Here is a 20,527-nt window from a genome sequence, read left to right on the forward strand (position 1 = left end):
ATAATTTTGATCATTCATAATTGTTTTAATTTCAATACTCTCTCTCTCTCATGTTTCTCTCCATCTACAGCAATCAAATCATTGCATCAACTGTACAGAGATGTAAGATGTCCACCAGCACAACAAACATCATACTCTGTAGCCAAGTGTATAACACATTTTCAAATTTCAGCTTTCTGTTTAAAAGCCATTTCACCAGATACAAAACCACTACTGAGCAATAATGCACAATTTTCATCATCTTTTTTTTTTTACTTTTCCTAAGAATATAGATTTTCTGAGTTTATTCATAATAAGCCAATATACATACATATACCAGGACACAATATTGGTTGTAATATAACCACTAAGTCAACATTGTTTGTAATACCACTGCTAGTTCAGTAATACAACTAATTTGTTCAATTTTTGCTAAAATTGACTCCACTTTCCATCCTTCTTGGGGAGGGTTTATAAAATAAGCACAAGTCATATATTAAAATCAAATCAGTTTCCTCCTGTCTTTCTAAAAAGTATTGTGCCTTGTTGAAAGAAATTGATAATTCAGATAGAAGTGGATATAATCATCATCATCATTTAATGTTCACTTTTCCATGCTTGCATAGGTCAGACGAAATTTCGCTGAGACAGACTTTCTATGTCAGATGCCCCTCCTGTCACCTGTTTCTAATCAATAATATATACATGGAAATCCACGCCACCATCTCTTCAGTTATCTGGCCATTGAAAATTCCTATGAAAATGACCGTTAAACAAAGGGAAATTACTGTGTGGTTGACCGTTATTAAGACAAAAGAGCTATATACACACATTAAATTAATTATATATATATATATGTATATTATTATATAAAGGGATCAAGGGTTAAACTCCTTTTCGCCTTGATCCCTTAATGTAATTACATACATATATAATTATTAATGTATAAATCACCTATAAATTTTTATTGTATGCTGACTACCTGATAAAAATTATTAACGTGATTTTATCCTTATATTCTATTCTAGTATGAACTAATATATATATATATATATACATACATATACACACACATATATATATATATATATATATATATATATATTATTATTATATGCATTTATTTTTCTCCTAGTTAATTAACTCGGACAAAATATATATATACATACATACATACACACACACATATATATATATATATGAGTGGTCTTTAAGGTTTGATATCAAAAGAATAAAAGAAATTGATGGAATTTCAGATGAAAAATATTTTGGCACATTTTATTTTCAATACATTCTTGCAGCCAACAGCATACACACATCTTTAGTCACTGATAAAACAAACAATAGTTTTATATATACATAAATTTGATGTGGATAAGGCTATATCACAATTCTGTGGTGATTCATGATTATAACAGACCATTAACTTTGTCAAACAATAAGATAATAAGATATCTGTTTGGCAGCTGCAGAAGACCTTTAATATACATATACATACATACATACATATATATATATATATATATACACACACACACACACGAATGCTGTACAGTGGCCAGATTATGATAGGGGATATTTGGGTGGTATAATTAAGAATTATTTTTTCCGTTTTGCTATTGTTGATTGATTCTGGGCTATATATTACCTCTGTGCAGCTGCTCAAGCTGGCGGTAATTGCAGTCAAATCTGCTAACAACCACACCTATCTTAAAGACCAACAAAAATTCTTATCGATCTGAGGTAATCACACACTCTAGACTTTAAGCAACTCAAAATGGGCCCACAGGCATATGGTGTAGTGGTTAAGAGCGCGGGCTACTAACCCCAAGATTCCGAGTTCGATTCCAGGCAGTGATTTGAATAATAATAATAATAACAACATCGAAAATACTTAAGGAATGAGAACTCAGGTTCAAAATTTCCTCAAGACACCTGATGAAGGCTGGAGAGTATAACAGCCGAAACGTTGTGTTAACAACAAACAAGCTGAGGACAAATATCCGTCAAATGTAAATAATGTAAAGCAAAAACATTCAACAAAACAACACATATAAGAAGAAAAAAAATCATCCTTAATTACCTCCGAAATATTCCTTGTGACAATCAAGCTGATAGCAATATGACTTCTAAAAAAATTCCTTCATGAGACAAACGGATGGTTAACATGAATTTTACGACCGTGAAAATAAATTGTCTTAAAAATAATGAAAATAAATTGCGATGGAAACCAGAAGTGATGACACTGACTTCCCATAATTTCATGTAAACAATGTATGTATAACCAATGTTTAGAACATACATATATTTAGGTAATCTTTCTATGAGAAACATGTGAAGTGAAAATATTTCGGTAATCACTCGCTTTTAGTCTCAGAACTGTCAAACCGTAAAATTTTTTATTTCTTTAATTATTTTTTTTCCAGCTGAATGGCTTATGTTTATATATTTTTGTGTATATATGTATGTGTTTATGCGGAAGTATGTATGTATGTATATTTGTGTACCTAAGTATATGTATTAATATAACATGAAAACCGAACATATATCTAATATAAGATGAAAACAGTCATACTTCTGTGTTGTTCGCTGTTAGGTATAGTAAATCGGAACGGTGTAGCTCAGCTGCTATTTCTGAAATACTAGAAGGTACCATACATGTAGGTATCTGTTGACATAGTATATCACTTCCGGTTTGTATCACAATTTATTTTCACGACCGCAAAATGTATGTTGACCCAAATTGATTATGAGCAAGTTTGACGAAGTGAAAGTAACACATTATACAGGGTGTCCACAAAGTCTGGGTACATGGGGATTAACACATACTTTAAGAAATTATTATTTTTTTATATTTAATCGTTTATGTTATTTTATTTACTCCATGTACACACATGGGGATTAACACATACTTGAAGAAATTATTTCTTATATTTAATTTTTTATATTATGATTTTATTTACACCATGTACCCAGACTTTGTGGACACCCTGTAGAAAAGGGTATGTTCAAGGTTTGAAAATCTACGGGTTTCATTCAATATCAGTCACACAATATACATAGCTCCCCTTTAATCACAGTATATTTTCCAATACCGACATGGATGATAAACAACTTGTACGCTATCACAAGTTTACAGAAATATTTTTCCATATTCAGGCAGTATCTCGTCTCTACACAGCATACGAACATGCTCAAACTTGATTAACTTATTTTGCTGATTGCAGAAAGACACACCGCAAGTTTCTTTTGAATATGGGTTATGTATTAATCTTACTCAACTTTAGTGTGGAGGTCATTGAAGAAAATGGATCTGTGGCGAAGAGTAAGCTTTCTATTTAAATTCGGGAAAACTTCATTAGGTAATGGTAATGAAAGTGATTTTCGTCAGATTATTATTGTGTACGTGAACTATGAGAGTTATATAAATAAAAGATGGCGTAATTCTGGTTTAAGAACTTCAAATAAGACCTCATTTTTTTTTTAGAATTTTCAGAAAATGTTTGCAAATTTGTATTCTACACACGGGAATTTATACGATTATGAACGAAGATATATATATTTTTTAGTTTTTTAAAATCTACTCCCACCTCCATAAATCCTAAAATTTTCACTCTTTTTCGAATTTTTAAAAAAATCAGAGTTTAAAAATACGGACAGTCCGAATGTTTTTGCTTAAATCCCAGCAATAGACCATTAAATGTGTTTATGGGGAGAAAAATATCTGTACATGTCAGAGGAACTAGGGAACGAGGAAGTTACCAGGTGGTCGTGAGATGTGTTAAAAGTAACTAATTCGCCCTAAGATCATACGCAATTTTTTTGTTTTTTTCATAATCGCCTGAATTCCCGTGTGCAAAACACAGATTCGCAAAACTTCCTGAAAATTCCAAAAAATAAGTCACATACCATCATCAACAGCTCGACCAAAGTGTCAATACCCAACAAAAGTTGGTGGAATTGCATAACCTAATATATTCTATAATCACAATCGACACGTCAGTTTTTTTATTTAAGAGGTTTTGTTAATTACCATATTTACTCGCTTATAGGTCACACCCTAGTTTTTTTGTTTTTCATTTAAAAATCAAAATTCTGTTACTTATATACAAATAAAGGTTAATATCTAGATCCGCACGGTACGTTACTTTGGCGATCTAAAAATACAGAACAAAAATATACAAATAATGAAAGTTAAATAAATCATAAGAACCACTTCATAAAAGTGATCTTGACATTTAGAATCTTAAAAACAACTACATACATATTTTATTTACTTCTGCGTGAGTAAATCGACGACTTAAATGGAATTAAGTATCCGAACAAAGCAAAAATTAGTATCTACAATTAACGATTTTGTTCACCAATTGCTAATTAATTAAATTACATTGTTTTAGAATTGTTAATTTTTAAAAAAATGAATAATTTAAATGCTTTTCCACCTTCGGATGTTTCAAATTGTTTACAAATGATATTAACTTAATGGCCGAAAAGAGAAAAAACTTGAGGAGAGTTATTTTTAAATCCAAATGTCAAGATCGCACAACACTATTCTTTTGTTCGGGTTGGATTAAAGCAAAAAAAAAAAAAAAGAAGCAAGAATGACAAAAAAATATAATATTCAAAATTTCTGTTTTAGAAAAAAAAAAAAGGAAAAAGGTAAGTTTTGTTTATCGGAATTAATTGTTGCTCAACAGGATGGTAAGAGGCGGGGGTACTGTGAAATTGGGGATAATAAAGTAAAATGTCACATCTATATAAACAATCTGATGGAATATTTTCAAATATAATTGTATATTAAAGGTAAAACAAGATTGTTATGCCGTAATTGGTACACAGGTAAGGCAAAAAACAAACAAACAAAAAAACAAGGATAAATTTCAAATATTTCACAGTTTAAGACAGATCTTTTAACGGCGTTTAGTTCCACCAAATCCAGAGGCTGTTCGAGTTTCGGAGCTGCTGAAGCTACTCGTGGGACCAGAATGGTAACCTGTTGGTGACCCAAACCAATCTCTTTGATAGCCATCGCTGTAATAAGAGTTCGAGTGGTAACCACCTCTATTTCCAAAAAGGTAGCCGAGAAGTGCACCAGAAGCAAGACCACTGAAAAATCCTGGTTGCTGTCCATTATTACTGTGAGTTGAGGAGCTGTACGGGGGTGGGGCACTCTGGCCTGAGCAGTAATCGGATCTGAAACCGTATGGCGGTGGAGGACCACTTGGAGTTGGCCCGCTTTGTGCGCCTCCAGGAAAAGATGATGGATCGGTAGGTGTTGCAAAACAAGTACGATACACGAAGAAGATAATCATAATAACAAAGAGGAAAGTGAAAATTGAGCCAAAACCCAAACCCGATTCGCGTTTCGACGAGTAATGATTGAAGTAACTGCCAGAGCTTTTCTGGTTTACGTAGTCAATGTCGTATTCCAGACCGCAAGAGCCAGCTAGGATGTAAGGGTCGTCAGCATAGTCGTAGCCTTCGCACGAAACAACAATCTGTCCAAAGCGATACTTTTTGTCCATGTCCGTTTTACATTCCCACTGAATATCGTAGCCGTCCCAACCTCGGTTGTAACACTGGACAGTCTGTGGAATGAAGGACCGACATCCTGCTGATCCACCAGTGCATTTTAACTGGGGAACCGGTGAAGATCTTTTCGCAGTTGTCATTTGTCCATGGTTTAAAGTGATCACATTGACATCCTGCAACAGAACTTTTCTTCCTTCAATTTCATGGCCGTAAATCAAAAGCAGACAAATAAGTGTGGTCAGTGTCTTGATTGCCGTCATCTTGACACGCTCGTAACGTCGACAAAGCGCTCACTAGATGTCGCTTTCCACCTGCGAAGGGAGATAATTTATCGTTTTTCTGAGCACTTGTAACTTATTAATTACTTAGAATTTAATTAAGATCTCTGTAGAAATAAATATATTTAGTTAATCTTTCAAAGCTTTTATAAACGTCATGATATTTTGTGGGTGTGTATTTTTCCCAGTTATAAATAGATCAATACATTTTTTGCGAAATAGAGGTATTCAGAATGACGTCATTCAACAGAATGTATGTGGACGTAGTTGGCAGAAAAACGCAGTTGTTATTGTCAAAACAAATTTCATCAGCTGTATCCACTAGACACGTAACGATAAGCTGTTGGCTAGTTTTATAGTGTTTCACTCCTTGTATTATTTACTCAGAAAGAAATATAAAAGATGATGAAATATGTTGTCACATTAATTCTATGTTGTTACATTAATCTATATTTATTCATTTATTTATTTTGAGAGTTTAAAAATTAGACGTTACAAATATCAAATAAAGATCAAAGATTGGTACTTTCAAAACAACATTTATTAAGAATGGGACGTATCTCGATATTTTTTAAACCGTTCCATAGAGACATATTACTCTTTTACTTGTTTCAGTCATTTGATTGTGGCCATGCTGGAGCACCGCCTTTCGCCGAGCAAATCGACCCCAGGACTTATTCTTTGTAAGCCTAGTACTTATTCTATTGGTCTCTTTTGCTGAACCGCTAAGATACGAGGACGTAAACACACCAGCATCGGTTGTCAAGCGATGTTGGGGGGGACAAATACAGGCAACAAAAAACACACACATATATATATACTTATATACGACGGGCTTCTTTCAGTTTCCGTCTGCCAAATCCACTCACAAGGCTTTGGTCGGCCCGAGGCTATAGTAGAAGACACTTGCCCAAGGTACCACGCAGTGGGACTGAACCCGGAACCATGTGATTGGTAGCAAGCTACTTACCATACAGCCACTCTTGCGCCTATACAGCCAAATTGACAAGATGTCTAATATTACAATAAAATGTAATATTACAACAAAATGACTGGAAAAGACATTTACTAAGATTGATGTCAATGTTGTATTGCAGCAGGCATGTAAAACGTTGTTGCAGATGTTCTAAATATTCTTCTTCTGTAGAACTAAATATCAATAAATTATCAGAATAGGTGAAAACGAAATCCAAACCACAAGTGGTTTCATCCATAAACCATTGAAAGGTACTAGCAGTGTTGCGTAGCCTGAAAAGCATTCAAACAAATTCAAATAACTCAAAAGGAGTAGTGGTGGCAGTTTTAGGACTGTCCACAAACTCGACAGGAATTTGGTTATATGCATGTACCAAATCGATTTTTGAGAAAATTGTGCAATCGTACTAAGAGGCAGAAAAATAGTGCATGTGAGGGATCGGATAATGGTCTGGCACTGTTTTGGCATTCAAATGTCTGTAATCACCACACAGACACCAGTCTCCTGATGACATGTAATGGAGAGGACCAATTCAATTGGTGCTGGAAGGATGAATTACATCAAGGTCTAGTATATGTCGAAATTGTTCTTTGATTGTTTAAATATAATTCAAAGTTTTAAAAATCTTATATGAATGGAGTACCTTGAAAAAGGTGTTATTCATAATTTTGCCACATACAATTATGAATAATAATGCAAGTCAAGTTATAATTTTAGTTTTTTTAATATTTCATGCACAACACAACGTGAATCAGAAGTAGTGAACTAACTATTAATTATATATATAGTTCTATGGTTCACTCTCGTGGCTAAGGTTGTCTTATATTTAAATTCATTTCAGGGTCTTTTGTTGTTTATTTTAACACAAAGTGAACTAGTAATGTTTTTATTGATTTCCAAAGTACTACGAAGTTAGAAAGGTTCAGAACCACTACCCTAAAAATTTGACAAAATAAAGCACATTGGATAATGGAATCCTAGAAAGAATTAGGCATGCTTTTAATCCTAAATCTGCCTGATAAGGCTTGTGCTAGGGGAAAACAAGGGCCTCTGGGACTTATTTTTTGCTTTGTCTTGTCTTTATAGAAGTGGCATCCATCAATAATAATGTGGATCTTTCACTCGAATAATATATCTCAATTTAACAACACGTGAAATTTCTAGATATTTGATTTTTCTTCTAGTGTTTGTTGCGAACATTCTATGAATAGCAATAATAAATCTCTGAAATAACAGGGAGATAACTCTTTTGTGTATAAGTGGAGCTAACTTAGTCCTACGCCTATCACTATAGTACCTCTGAAATTTTCAGCGGCATCAATTACTCGAAATAGAAAAACACACACACACACACATATATATATATGTGTGTGTGTGTGTATTGTTTTGCGAGATTCTTCATGTGAAATAATGTGTTGGAACAGATATTATTATATTTAGTGATAGTCATCTTTTGCCAATTAAACACAAGCACTGTTTATCTTCACTTCAGCTTTATATTTATTATTTTAGTTGCTTTGGAATAAGCAGAACAAGAGGAAATACGTGGGATAAAGAATCGTTGCTGAATTGATAATAATAATCCACCGACGTCGTCTTTGCCTTCCATCTTTTCGGGGTCAATAAATTAAGTACCAGTTGTGAACTGGGTTGATCTAATCGACTGGCCCTCTCCTCAAAAATTTTGGGCCTTGTGCCTAGAGTAGAAAAGAATAATAAGGTTGAAGTGAAGACCAAATATAGAGTGCATGTATAGTGCATGCCTTCAGCACATCCTTCACTGCTCTAACCCTTTGTGAGATTTCAATAACCGTCTCTCACTTTATAGTCACTTTTTGACCAAGATACACATTCCAGTTTATGTTTGGAATCTTGCTATGAGATCACATCTGGAACGAGGAGATCAGGAATAGAACTGGAGTGAAGAAGGTCATCACAGAATACCATGAAACAATGCTACAATGGGCTGGTCATGTTGCAAGGTTCACAGACAATCAGTGGACTCATGCAGTCGTCGAGTGGCACCCATCTAAATAGAAGACCTACAATGAGGTAAGAAGATGATTTAAGAAAGATATTTGGAACAATGTGGATGAGAATGGTGAGAGCACAAGGGAAATGGAACACATGTTGTGGCCAGTGGAGCCGACTTGGCATCAGACAGCCTGGCCTATGCAGGTGACATCGGTTAGTTCTACATTTCTGAGCCTAATCAATGAATTAGAATCCAATAGCAAATTAAAAATTCAATATTTTATTTACAGTGTTATGAAATACAAAAAGAATGAAGAATAATAAAAATACATAATTTTTAAAAGAGATTAATACATCTATCCTTGTTTGTCTCAAATTCAATTATCACTGATCCAGGACAACTCAGTATGTTCAATTATGAACTTGTTACGCTTATCAGAAATTGGTCTTTGATAACATGGGTTGGCAATCAGTCAAGAATTCTGCTTGAACCACAAAAGTGCACTCCCAATGTCCCGATGCTCAGGACAACTTGAAGCCTCAGAACAAAATTTATTCTTCCCCATATGTCCTATTGTCCATTTATCACTCATTCATTTAGAACTGAGTATCCATGGTAAACGAGGATAGATGTGCCATTAAATTATTTTATACCTACTAGTTGTTAGTTTGTCTTTCTGGCAGAATCAGTTGGGCATCAGGTAGAATGTCTTACAGTATTTGCTCTGGCTTTTTATAGTTTGAGTTCAAATCCTACCAACATCAACTTTGCCTTTCACCCTTCTGGGGTCAATAAAATAAAGCACCAATCAATTACTGGGGATCAGTTTAATCAACTGACCAGTTTCCACAAAATTTCTGGCTTTGTGACTTTGTAAGAAATTATTTATCTATTTCAAAGGAATTTCTCACAAATTTCCAATCAGTCAAAATAATCTTTAAAAATCAACATGAATTAGAAGGCATAAGTTGATTGATTGACATGAGGTACAAAATATATAATCTCAGGGAAAGAAATGAAGGAATTTGTACATGGACGGAATGTTCTACATTGATAAATTCCAATTTACCAAATAATCTTACTCATCACAGAGTTTCTGTTTCTATGGCTGGAATTCAATATGGTGCAGCTCTGAAAGAAATCAAAAAGAAATTATGAGCACAATGGGTAACTCAAGTAAAAAGAAATGAAATTTACAAGGACACCCCTACCCCAATGATCACCCAGAGGTCCAGTCCTTGTTGCAGTGTGATGGTTTGTGTGCCTTAATGACCCTGAAAGCTCTGCCAAGTGGAGTTCAAGCTCCAGGTAGAACCTCCCTTGCTGGACTTGTCAAAGGATAGAGGCCAGATTAATATGGACCACCTCTTCCCAGAAATAAAAATTGGTTTGTGTAGAGCCAACACCCTCAAAAGGGCAAAATTACAGAAGCACCCAGCCTGGGAGACAACGGCCTTCCACCAGGGAAACATATGAGGCAGAGCTGAAAAAGAAGGGAGTCAAATGGAAAGAAGCATGAAAGATAGCCCAGAGTCGAGAACACTGGATAAAAAAAATCATCAATGGTTATGATTCATAGGGACTGAAGAGTTTAGTTTGCGACCTTTCATTTATTTGTTTGGATTCTCTTTTGACTTAATAATGTTGCTCTCAATCGCTTTAGAGACAAATAGAGTTGAAGTTCTAGAAATACTTTCAATGAGTTGCACAAAAAATCACATTGTCAAACTCCCCACATTTGATAATGACTTAACAAATCTTTAGAATCATTACTTTCTTCACATGCAGCTTCATCTATGTGTGTACAAAGAGCCAAAAATAGCTTTGATTTTTGTGAAGACAGAACCCATTTCAAAAACATAATATTTAAAGGCAGAACTAGTTGATTTTCACCACCACCTCCAGCAACACTAGCATTTAACATCCACGTTCCATTTTGGTATGGGTTGGGCAGTTTGACAGGATCTGATGGGTCCAAGGACTGCACTGAGCTCCATTGTCTCTGGTTTGGCATGGTTCATACAGCTGAATGCCAACCACTTCACACTGTATACTGGATGTTTTTCTCATACCAACACTAGTAAGGGTGCCACGCAGCTCATAAAACTACAAAACCTGAAGCTGGAGATGGGGTTTCATGTCAAGGAGATAAGTGGTTAAAGTATAAGAGAAGGGAGGGGAACAAACAGCAGGAGGAGTAGTATGAGAGGAAAGGAGTAAGTCTCTTGAGTGTAATTCTGACAGTTAATGTTTCTTACCTTGCAAATGTAATAATGAAGAGAAGTCCAAATATAAATTCTGCACCAATAAATGTTATTTCAATTGCTGTCAAAATAACTTCCAGCTGCAGGACATAGGACTGCCAGAAAGTGAGATAAAGTGTTACACTCAATGAAGGTAGACTCAAGAAGATGCTCATTGCTACGCCATTGATGCGTTCAGTAAGGTTACCCTTTTTACCTACAATGAAACATGTTAAAACAAACTAGTCACATGCAGGTAGACACAAAGAAAGTGTTGAGAAGACAATACTGGTGAAAGACTAACACACAAAGTATGACTTCATAGTTTATATGTAAGTCAGTTGTTCCCAAACTTTTTCAGGCTAGTGCCCCCTTGGCCCCAGGGTCATATTCCTAGCGCCCCCACAAACCACTTTCTGCAACAAATACAAAACAAATGTATTTCACAAATAAAAAGCTTTACCTAATTGACCTATTTTTTAGTGAGGGTTTACATCCAACTTCAACCCTACACATAGGTGACCATAGGGTGACGGTCATTTTTGTGTCTTGCTGGACCTTCAATCATCGATGGCAGCAGAGGATTCTCTCATTGTTTCGATGAAAGAGAGTCCAGCAAGACACAGAGCCTCGATAGTAAAGTAAAAGTTACATTCTAGAGTCATGCCGACTCACAAGGGCCGTTTTCCCAGTTTCATGGCATATATATTCTCCACCTGAACGGGATGCCAGTTTGTCACAGGATTACTCATTTTTGCTGGCTGAGTGGACTGGAGCAATGTGAAATCAAGTGTTTTGCTCAAGAACACAAAGCGTTGCCTGGTCCAGGAATTGAAATCACAATCTTATGATCATGAGTCCAACACCCTAACCACCACAATGATTCATAGATGATTATTTATGGTGCTTATTTTTCAACTTGCCCGGCTGAGCTATTGAAAATTAAAGGTCAACCATACAACTAATTTCAAGCTGTTATGTCAACATTTTAGGGTCTTGGATTACTGAGGCTTTCAACAATTTACTTAAATGGTTTACAAGATGAAGCCATTCCAGCTTTGATTTCAGAGATTCAGGCACAAATTAAGCACGAGAAAATATTTCTTAGACCTTACCAAAGAAAATCCGGAATTGCTCAATGATCAACAAGATGAAGAGCAGCAGCACTTCAAGACTCAAAACTCCTGGAGCATAGGGTAGCGTTTCACCTGTATTATAAAGAAATATATATGTATATGCTTGCATGACTTTAATGAGCAGCACCAAACAGAAAGATAAGAGATAATACAAATATGCATATATATACATATATATATATATAAATTATTATGTATACATACAGGGTGCGAGGTGAATTAAAATGATTTAAATATATATGAGGATATTATTGTTTATAATAATATCAGTGGTTTAGCATGCATAAAAAAAACCTGTAACGCTATGAATTATCAATTAATAATTAAGGGTACTAATTAATTAATAATTAAGGGTATTGGCATGCTTAGTTCAATACACCTTCAAAGTATTTAATGTATCATTTTTTTCCTTCAGATAACCCTTTCAAAATATCATGCTAACTCAAGAAATGAAAAGACATTTTGGTATATATATATATATATATATATATATATATATATATATATACATATATATATTTCATCTTTGAACTTCTCTGCATTAAGATCTGAAATGCAAGATCTTCTTTACCCTGATGATGGAGGCTCATCTTATCCAATGTTGATTGCATCCATCATAGCCACATATTGTGATGAACCACATCTACCAAGAAATTGCTGGCTTTGTGCTAAAATTTGAAATTAATTTTTTCTTTGTGCTCTAATTCTCCAGAAGATTTAACACCATGGCACTAAATTAGTAGGAAAGTATAATTTCACAATTCTTAGCAAAATTTTATGGAAGTAATTCTACTCACCTTTGAATATAAAGATAAATATTTCAAGAATAAAAAATAATCCAAAGTACCACTGGTTAAGAAAGAGTAGAATCTGGTAAGACAACGATGATCTCTGGTGATGTAATCAAGAAGAATAACGATAGGGTTTCATGAATATAAAAGTAGTAATTATTTTGTAATTATCATTAAAACCTTTATACCCTCAAGTTTTGCTTTGTACTTTTAGTTTCCATGAGATATCTTATAACGAGGGCTTGAAGAGTTATCTATACTTAATTCCTTAGAATAAGACAAGACAGTGCTTTGTAGGAAAGCAAGATATCCTCTTTCTCCTCCTCATCATTGTTTTAATGCCCACTTTTCCTTGCCTGCATGGGTCAAACGGAATTCATGGAGGCAGGTTTTGTACAGCTTGGCATACTTTCTTTCACCAACCCTCACCTGTTTCTGAATAGGGTAATATTTCCCCAAGTCTATACATATGGAAACAAAAGACATCACTTTTACAATGGTGATGCAATTCTGTGCCCTTAATCACATTACGTAGCCCTTTTACTCTTCAACTTCGATGAAATTAGTACTGATTCAGTTTGATCGACCATGTTTGTCATCTGAACGGACAAAAATTACAAGGGAATTTCAAGACAAGGAGACATGAACGCAAGCATGCATACATACATGTGTATATATTTTGGAGTTTCAACATAAATTGTCATATCTGTGGTGGAACACTGATGAGGTGAATGCATGGTTGCTTAATGTTTCTACTAGTTATGTAATTATTTCAGTATTTTAATGAAACATGTGTATGTCCTATAAAACCTTGAATACTACACCTGTTTTCTGCTTACTATTTTAAATATACAACATAAAGGAATAAAACTATTAAACACAGAGCTGTTCAATTTGCTTCAAAAACCATTAGTGGTAACACCTTAAATAACACTGCATACATACATATACTCTGGATGATCTTATAATGCAACTGGATGCCACATATTAAGATATCAATACAGTAGAAACACATGACAGAAATCAGTTTCATAATTAAAAACAAGGAGAAAGTTCCAAGGAATGAGATTCAAATTTGAAAAGGATACAATAGTAGTGCTACAGCCTAAAAAATAAAAGAGAAAAAAATTAAAATCTTTTGTTAAAAACATTAATGGAATTCTGGTTTATGCACCCCATATAACCCCTCATAACTTTTTTTATTTTTTGGAATTTTTACAGTATTTCTTAGGTTGGAGGCAGAAGCGTAGTTGGAGAGGGTGTGCCATGGAATGGGAGCAGTCAGCTCTGGGCAATGCGTAGTTGGAGAGGGTGTGCCATGGAATGGGAGCAGTCAGCTCTGGGCAACGCTATTATGTGGGTCAACACCTTTGGGTTTGCTGTATAAGCCTGTATAGGAGACAAAACAGTACAGGGGTGGGGGACAGATTCAAGGGCTGCCCCAGGTAGCACACGTTCTAGCTATGCTACTGGTTGGAGGACCATTATTCAATCACAGGTTTACTCAAAAACATTGTTTGTTTGTGGTTAAACACAGACGACCGAGTCTACTTAGACAAATCTTACTGGGATTAAGACTTTTGGTTACATGTTGAACTCAAAACTATAATTGGCCAAGTTTATTACGAAGTCAATTTGCAATATAAAATTATATTATCCTGTGACTCTAGCAAAGACATTTAACTCTCAGAGAAGTTGTTTACTTAGAAATGATGCTGGGGATAGTCGCTGTCAAATATTTTATTAAACTCCATCCGACAGGCTTCCACACAGGTTCAATCAACCCCATTTCAGTCACAAGGATTGGGGGTTGACTAGAGGATGCAATAAAAAAAAAATACTTGCTTGAGATGCCCCACAGTGAGATTGAACCTGTGATTGCGAAGTGAATCGAGCCTTGTCATGGACAGTATCACATCGATTACATCTGAGAACTAATGAGGATACATGTGTTTGTGGAATATTCAGCCACTTATATACTAATTCAATGAGTAAGTTGTTCAGTTGATTGAACAACTGAAAATCCCTCATCGAAACTGACGGAGATCCGTTGCAAAATTGCAGCCATAGCATCACATCCCTCATCCCAAAGTGTAAAAACAAACTTTTTTGTTTTTGTTTTGGAAGAGAATGATATAAGCTATCCTCTACCCTAATATATCACTGGTACTTACTCAATCCGTTTACTGTCACAATGTTATGTATTATACCGATAATTCTCGTACTGCTTCATGCCGCAGTGGTATCTAAGAGGAAAAAAATCGGGTGAATGCACACTTATGTAGGTAAGCCAAAATTAGAACTATTTGAGAAAGAAAACGTATTAATGTATCAAATGCATAAATATACCCTGATGAGGAGCTGGGCTCATCGCTATCACTGGATGTTGCGGACTGTCAAGCGCCATTTTCTATTGTATCTGATGTTGCCATAACAGACGGCTTCAAATAATAGATCTGCACTTAAACTAATTTCCGGTTATAAAAAAAATTAGCAAAAGAGGTTTTTCTTTCGGAAAAGCTTATTTGGAATTATTCTATCGATTTCAATTGGAAAAAAAAACTTATTATTTTATAAGTATGTAAATATAATTTTTAACTGATAAAAAATATCTATATTGTTTGTTCTCTTTCTTTTACCTCATTTTACGAAGAGATAGTTGCCACATCATCATTATATTCTTTAATGCATTCACTGACTTAATAAACATTTTATTGAGGTTTTGCTTTAAAGTAATTTATTTTGTTGTTATATATCCTTAGGTACAACCCTGATAGAGTAGATCTACGATCAAAAGCATTCCAAATATGACCACCCCCGTGTTTTTATAGGGTCTAGGACCACCCACTTTATTCAACCTGATCCTAGAAGACGATGTGCAATTTGGAGAAGATTTTGTTGCTATTTCTAGCTGGTTAAGCAACTAGGTAGAAATTAACATCGTAATTTCAATCCGTTCGGACGACAAACGTGGCCGATCAAACCAAATGAATAATAATTTTGTCGAAGTTGAAGAGTGAAAGGGCTACGCAACGTGATTAGGGCATAGAATTAACTATCGTTGGCTTTGGGTTTTTATTCGGCAGCATCGTTTAAAAAGGGTTGGAAACATTTTAGACTATTTTCGAAATAAATGCTACTAATTCCATACTTAATTCTAATTTTGTTTAATTTCATATCTACTTTTTAAAGTAGTATTTTTGACATTAAGGATATTTTTTTACGTAGGTACAAGATAGATTCACAGATGAATTGAACTGAAATTATGTAACGGTCAAAGCTTCCTTGGGTCGTCTAACACTGAGAATCAAACCTGTACCAATGATCATGCAGTTGCACGATCTGTTAGAAATAGCATTCAAATTTTTCTCTAATTACGCCTCACTGCATTGGACATTATAGTTTTATTTCGTAAAAAAAAAAAAGAGAAAAAAAACAGGTTGATCAGTTAGAACGCTTTTGATTACAGTTCTGCTGGATTAGGGCTGCCCTTGGGCTAAATAAACAACACTACAACACACCGAAGTTTCCTTCTTTTTTAGAACTTTTTTGTTTTGTTTCTTATCTTGAATTTATTCTGGATGGAAAATAAGATAATCTGACAGACACATTTTTTTTCTCAGGGTCATTAATAATATTAGTGAAGGTGAATGGCTTCAGTAGAAAAAAAACGCATTATTTATGGAATGACCCAATATGTATGTATATATATATATATATATATATATATATATGTGTGTGTGTGTGTGTGTGTATATATATATATAGCCACATGGTTCAAGGTTCAGTCCCATTGCATGGCACCTTAGGTAAGTGTCTCTTCTATAGCCTTGGGCCGACCAAAGCCTTGAGAGTGGATTTGGTAGACAGAAACTGAAAGAAGCCCATCATGTATGACGTGCATGTGTGTGTGTGTGTGTGTGTATTTTTGTGTGTCTGTGTTTGCGTCCCCCTCCCCCAACATCGCTTGACAACCAATGCTGATGTGTTTACGTCCCCGTAACTTAGTAGTTCAGCAAAAGAGACCGATAGAATAAGTACTAGGCTTACAAAGAATAAATCCTGGGGTTGATTTGCTCGACTAAAAGGTGGTGCTGCAGCATGGCCACTACCAAATGACTGAAACAAATAAAAGAATATGTCTATATGTATGTGCGTTTGTTCACCTCCCACTTGAAAACAGGTGTTGGTTTCTTTGTGTCCCCATAACTTAGCAGTTTGGAAAAAGAGACTGATAGAATAAGTACCAAACTTAAAAAATAAGTACTGGGGTTGACTTGTTTGACTAAAAATTCTGCAAGGTTGTGCTCCAGCATGACCACATTCCACTGGCTGAAACAAGAGGTAAAAGAAGAACAATTGATTGACAGCTGTCCTAAAAATTGTCATTAAAGTATAACCTTTCACTGTAGCATGATGTTGCTGCCTCAGTATTATTGAATGCCATCTGTAGGAAACACTATCGTGGGATAAATAACTGAAATATTTGAGATGCTGAATAAATTTTTAACATTTTGACATGGTGGAACAGTTTTATGGAAACTTCTGTCAAATACAAACTTAACAGCTGAGTGTGGGATTAAAAAAACAAAAACAAAAAGCAAAAATGTCTGGAAAGAAAAAAACAGAATATGGTGCTTAAGAGCAGTCTAGACAACTTTTTAGTGTTCTACAGTATCGTTTAAAAAGCATCTGTTAAATGGCTGTGGAAGCAAGAAAAAGATGCAAAGATAAAGAAAAAGAAAATTCTAAAAAAAAAGAAAGAAAAGAGAGAGAGAGAGAGAGAAGAGACATCAACCACATACAGAGGTCAGCTGCTCTGCAGATGTGAAAATATTTCATAATCAGGAAAAAAAGAGAATATTTATAGACATGAACACGGGTGTGGTTAAGAAGCACATTTTTGCAACCATGTAGTTAGTCTTGGGATCAGTTCCACCGCATGGCATCTTGCTTGAGCAAGTATCTTCTTCTATAGCTTCAGGCTGACAAAGGCTTGTACATAAATTTGGTAGACAGAAACTGTGTGAAAGCTGAAGTAGTTGTATGCTGTCAGCATAATGTGACAGTCACATGAAGGGAATAATACTACTGTTGGTTAGACCTAGGAAGCTGCACCGCTTCCTGTCGGCTCTGACACATTTCCTGTGTCCTTATGTTTACAAGGGGGAGACAAGCACCTCCACTTAGCTAAGCCTGCATCCAGAGACATGTTTCTGAGTCTTTGCTTGTCACCAGTCTGGAGTAGCATGACCTGCTAGTCGAAGATACCTGTCAAGCTCTTGTAAACATAATAATTCTAGTGAAATACATTCACTGATTTCAAATTTAGAAATAATACATTTCTAAATCTCTCAGAGGGATTTATGCAGTAGCGATACGTTGAAGTAGTTGTATGCTGTCAACTTAATGTGACAGTCCCATGAAGGGAATAATACTACTGTTGCTTAGACCTAGGAAGCTGCACCGCTTCTTGTCGACTTTGGCACATTTCCTGTGTCCTTATGTTTACAAGGGGGAGACAAGCACCTCCACCCAGCTAAGCCTGCATCCAGAGACATGTTTCTGAGTCTTTGCTCGTCATCAGTCTGGAATAGCATGACTGGTGAAAGTTGTTGCGATTCTGATTTCCAGATCAGGCAGTGTATTGCATTCCTGAGCAAAACATTTAATTTCATGTTGCTCTGTGATCACTTCAACATCTGATGCATTGCAACACTGTACGTGTAATGTCAGTGTGATGTAAGGAGTGAGCTTTTGTACAGCACAAGCATCTTATCATTATAACCAAATCATGTATGCAAGTTGTTCAGTAGAAAATTGCGAAGCCCTCATGTATCATTTATGACAGGAGAGGCCATCATATACAATATATATCATTGTTGTCATCATCATCACTATCATCATGATCATCATTATCATTTAATGTCCGTTTTCATTGCTGGCATAAGTTGGATGACTTCCCAGGAACGGGAAGCTGTATTTTATTTTTATTCAGATGTCCTGCGGTGATGGAAAGGCGGCAAAGCATACAGACCTGACAGGTTGGAAGCATGTAGTTAGCGACCTGCACATAGTCATTTCCTTGTCGCCCAAGACAGCGATAGGATTCGGTTGCTGCATGGGTGTCTGAACAGCTCCAATAGTGGTTGATATATATATATATATATATCTATATATATATATATATATACATACATAAAACCATTACTAAGGGAACCTATTATCAATGTGTAAAAATGAGGTAAGATGGCCTATAGTAGAAGATACTTGCCCAAGGTACCACACAGAGGAACTGAACTCGGGACCATGTGGTTGGTAAGAAGCTTGCTTCCCAACCACATGGTCCCGAGTTCAGTCCCTCTTTGTGGTACCTTGGGCAAGTATCTTCTACTATAGGCCACCCAAAACCTTGTGAATGGGTTTGGTAGACAGAAACTCAAAGAAGCCCACCAAGTGTGTGTGCGCGCGCGCACGCGTGTATGTTTGTGTCTGTCTTTGTCCCTCCCTCACCACTTGACAACTAGTGTAACTTAGTGGTTCGACAAAAGAACCAATATAATAAGTATTACGCTTAAAAATAAAGAAAATAAGTACAATTTGTTCAATTAAAATCCTTCAAGGCAGTGCCCCAGCATGGCCGCAGTCTAATGACTGAAACAAGTAAAAGATAAAATCTAAAGACAAACTTTTCTTCAGGGAATACTTACCAAAAAGAGAGTAATAGTGGCCCAAGCTATAAGTACTGCAGTATAGTCCCAGTTCAAACACTATGGAGTAGGATTGTATCCAAAGACATTCCGACCATGACTATCTCACCTTGTTTTCAGGCACAGGGAATATAGCACAATAATCCTGCTCAAGGTGCCATGCAGCAGGATCGAACCCAGGACAATATAGTTGGGAGCCAAACTTCTTTCCTCACAGCCACATAGGCACCTATACACACACACACACACACACACACACGATGGTGTAAAGTGGGCTACCAGCAAGTATTGCAGGGAGAGCATATTTATTTATCATTATTTTTGGTTTTGAAATTTTGCGCCTACGGTAACTGCCCTTGTGGCCCCGCCCACATTATTCCCCAGCATACACACATATATATGTATCATGATAAGAATGAAAAAAAATATATAGTCCTGTTGTCACAATGAACCTAAACAAGTGAACAAGTATTTCTTTTAAATGCTGACGATTATTTTAAGAAGAAAACATAATTATTAAAACAAATAATAATGTCAGCGACAACAGCAAAAATTATTATATAATGTGGCGAGCTGGCAGAATCGTTAGCAGGTTGAACGAAATACTTAGCGGTATTTCGTCCGTCTTCTTGTTCTGAGTTCAAATTCCGCCACCCTTTCGGGGTCGATGAAATAAGTACTTGTTGAATACTGGAGTCGATGCAATCGACTAGTCCCTTCCCCAAAAATTTCAGGTCTTGTGCTTTTAGTAGAAAGGATTATTATTATTACTAAGTATCCGAATTAATAACGAACTATGTCGAGCAGTGTTTCTCAACCGGGGTTCATATGACCCCTAGGGGATCCATATAAGATTTTTGGGGGTCCACGTAAAGAAAATAGTAAATTGGGTACACACGGTGGTATG

The 20,527-nt window shown here is 35.6% G+C and overlaps 2 protein-coding genes across 3 annotated transcripts; both read right to left on the bottom strand.

Annotated features, from left to right (window-relative positions):
- Positions 1-4,579: 4,579 nt before the first annotated feature.
- On the bottom strand, positions 4,580-7,058 carry LOC106878112 (store-operated calcium entry-associated regulatory factor). The gene has a single exon (XM_014927223.3). It carries the CDS (start codon positions 5,769-5,771, stop codon positions 4,890-4,892), a length of 882 nt encoding a protein of 293 aa, XP_014782709.1. The 5' UTR covers positions 5,772-7,058; the 3' UTR covers positions 4,580-4,889.
- Positions 7,059-9,003: 1,945 nt separating this feature from the next.
- On the bottom strand, positions 9,004-15,386 carry LOC106878095 (transmembrane protein 216). Of its 2 annotated transcripts, XM_014927199.3 has the most exons (6): positions 15,260-15,386; positions 13,999-14,015; positions 12,917-13,010; positions 12,099-12,191; positions 10,999-11,200; positions 9,004-9,871 (listed from the first exon to the last, which is right to left on the bottom strand). In XM_014927199.3, the coding sequence occupies exons 1-6, from the start codon at positions 15,315-15,317 to the stop codon at positions 9,856-9,858; spliced, it is 480 nt and encodes a 159-aa protein (XP_014782685.1). In that variant the 5' UTR covers positions 15,318-15,386; the 3' UTR covers positions 9,004-9,855. The 2 variants fall into 2 exon arrangements, with proteins under 2 accessions (XP_014782685.1, XP_089193774.1); XM_089337648.1 differs by lacking the exon at positions 9,004-9,871 and having other exon boundaries at positions 10,995-11,200.
- Positions 15,387-20,527: the final 5,141 nt, after the last annotated feature.

The sequence above is a fragment of the Octopus bimaculoides genome, chromosome 19, assembly GCF_046866305.1.
Source record: "Octopus bimaculoides isolate indiv1 chromosome 19, ASM4686630v1, whole genome shotgun sequence".
In the NCBI taxonomy this organism is placed as follows: Eukaryota; Metazoa; Mollusca; class Cephalopoda; order Octopoda; family Octopodidae; genus Octopus; species Octopus bimaculoides.